This window comes from Penaeus monodon, chromosome 16 (genome assembly GCF_015228065.2).
Source record: "Penaeus monodon isolate SGIC_2016 chromosome 16, NSTDA_Pmon_1, whole genome shotgun sequence".
In the NCBI taxonomy this organism is placed as follows: domain Eukaryota; kingdom Metazoa; phylum Arthropoda; class Malacostraca; order Decapoda; family Penaeidae; genus Penaeus; species Penaeus monodon.
Window position 1 is genome coordinate 47,093,753 of NC_051401.1, and position 2,500 is coordinate 47,096,252.

At 43.5% G+C, this 2,500-nt stretch overlaps 1 protein-coding gene across 2 annotated transcripts in view; it reads left to right on the plus strand.

Annotated features, from left to right (window-relative positions):
• The window catches only part of LOC119582880, a 26,501-nt gene that overhangs the window by 21,063 nt on the left and 2,938 nt on the right, over positions 1-2,500 (plus strand). For both annotated transcript variants that reach the window (XM_037931380.1, XM_037931381.1), the window contains exons 9-10: positions 843-931; positions 2,055-2,189. In XM_037931380.1, the coding sequence (XP_037787308.1) occupies positions 843-931; positions 2,055-2,189 (224 nt within the window). The remainder of the gene's footprint in view (positions 1-842; positions 932-2,054; positions 2,190-2,500) is intronic.

A 2,500-nucleotide genomic window follows, 5' to 3' on the forward strand; every position in this document is an offset into this window, starting at 1 on the left:
GATTCAGTTGTTGTATTTTTCACGACAAAATGGAAGGAATGTGTTTGTACGACACTTTTTTTTTTTCATTTTTTGCATAACAGAAAACGGAAGGATTTTTTTGCATGACAGAAAACGGAAGGATTTTTTTTCTGTGTGTGTGTGTGTGTGTGTGTGTGTGTGTGTGTGTGTGTGTGTGTGTGTGTGTGTGTGTGTGTGTGTGTGTGTGTGTGTGTGTGTGTGTGTGTGTGTGAATGGGAAGAAGGCAAAGGGCATTTTTGTATAACAGAGGACAATGAAATTTTTTACTTGTATAAAATAATACGTTTTTGCATGACACAGAGGGCTCACAAAGAGATTTTTGCATGGCAAACAGTGGGCTTAAAATGCTTAAGACCTAATGAATATACATAGGGATACAATAATATCTATGTATATATACAAATATATAAATACAGGAACACACACACACACACACACACACACACACACACACACACACACACCACACCACACCACACCACACCACACAACACACACCACACACACACACACACACACACACACACACACACACACACACACACACACACACACACACACACACACGCACACGCACACGCATACGCACACGCACACGCACACACACGTATACATACATATATTCATTCCTTCATTCATATATATATATATGTGTGTGTGTGTGTGTGTGTGTGTGTGTGTGTGTGTGTGTGTGTGTGTGTGTGTGTGTGTGTGTGTGTGTGTGTGTGTGTGTGTGTGTGTGTGTGTGTGTGTGTGTTGTAAGCTCATGTGATAAGGATGGCCATGATTATTTCTCTACCATACTTTGCAATATTGCACAGGTGATTCGCGATGAAAGTTCGTTCTTTAGGATAAAAGCAAGGAGTGGTTTCGTCCAAGCTGAGCACCTCCAGAGTCTTCTATTTAAGGAGTAAGTTGTTTTCGTTTTTTTTTCTTCTTCTTCTTTCTTTCCTTCTTTCACTTCGCGCGCGCGCGCGCGCGCGCGTGTGTGTGTTGTGTGTGTGTGTGTGGGTGTGTGTTGTGTGTGTGTGTGTGTGTGTGTGTGTGTGTGTGTGTGTGTGTGTGTGTGTGTGTGTGTGTGTGTGTGTGTGTGTGTGTGTGTGTGTGTGTGTGTCTGTTGTGTCGTCTGTGTCTGTCTGTCTGTCTGTCTGTCTGTCTGTCTGTCTGTCTCTGTCTCTCCTCTCCCCCCTCTCCTCTCTCCTCTCTCTCCTCTCTCTCGACTCTCTCTCTCTCTCTGCTCTCTCTCTCTCTCTCTTCTCTCTCCTCTCTCTCTCTCTTCTCTCTACTCTCCACTCTCTCTCCTCTCTCTCTCTCTCTCTCTCTTCTCTCCTCTCTTCCTCCCATCTCTTCCTTCTCTCTCTTCATGCAAATTAATTTTCTCATTCCTTCACTTTTTTCATTTCATTTTCTATTCGAATGTATTTTTCCTCCTATCTATCTCCTTTTTCATCTTTCCTTTTCTTCATCATAGGCTCTCCTCTCATCCTGTAAAAATGATCATCCTTGCTCTTTATCTTATTACTTCCTATCTATCTCATTGTTTTTCTCTCTTCCTTTCTATCTCATTGTTTTTCTCTCTTCCTTTCTATCTCATTGTTTTTCCTCTTCCTTCTTCCCCATGTTTCTCTGCATCTATCTCATTTTCTCCTCTTGCTATCATCTCATTGTTTTTCCTCTTCCTTTCCCTATCTCTTGTTTTCTCTCTCAGCTAATCTCATGTTTCTCCTTACCTTTCTATCTCATTGTTTCTCTCTTCTATCTATCTCATTGTTTTTCTCTCTTCCTATCTATCTCATTGTTTTTCTCTCTTCCTTTCTATCTCATTGTTTTTCTCTCTTCCTATCTATCTCATCTTTTCATCCTTCCTTTTCCTCATCATACGGTCTCCCCTCCTATTGCAAAAATGACCATCCTTGCACTTTATTTTACTTTTTCTCTCTTCCTATCTATCTCTTCTTATTATCTTTCCTTTTCTTCATCATACGCTCTCCCCTCCTCTTGCAAAAATGACCACCCTTGCACTTTGCCTCCAGACTAACCGAGTGCGTTAACAAGACGAAAGTGAGCGGAACGACAATCAGGTGTCGAGAAGGTCTGGCTTCTCTCGGACGTCGAGATCGAAACGGAGTTCGACAAGATCTCGGTCGATTTGTCCCCACAGATCCCAGGTAAGGTAGGAAGGGGAGGAAGGGGGGGGGAAGATGAGAAAGGGAGAAAGGTAGGAAGGGGAGGAAGGGGGGGAGAGAAAAAGGGAGAAAGGAAGGGAGGGGAGGAAGGGAAGATGAGAAAGGGAGGAAGGAAGGAAGGAAGGGGAAGATGAGGAAAGGGGTGGAAGAAGAGGAAGGGAGGGAGGAAGATGAGGAAGGGGAGGAAAGGAGGAAGAAGGAGTGGCAACGTGAGAGAGGAAGGAAGAGGATGAGAATGGGAATCCTGTAAACGAAAGGAAGTAGGAGGAGGGAGGAGAATGTTAGGGAGAAGA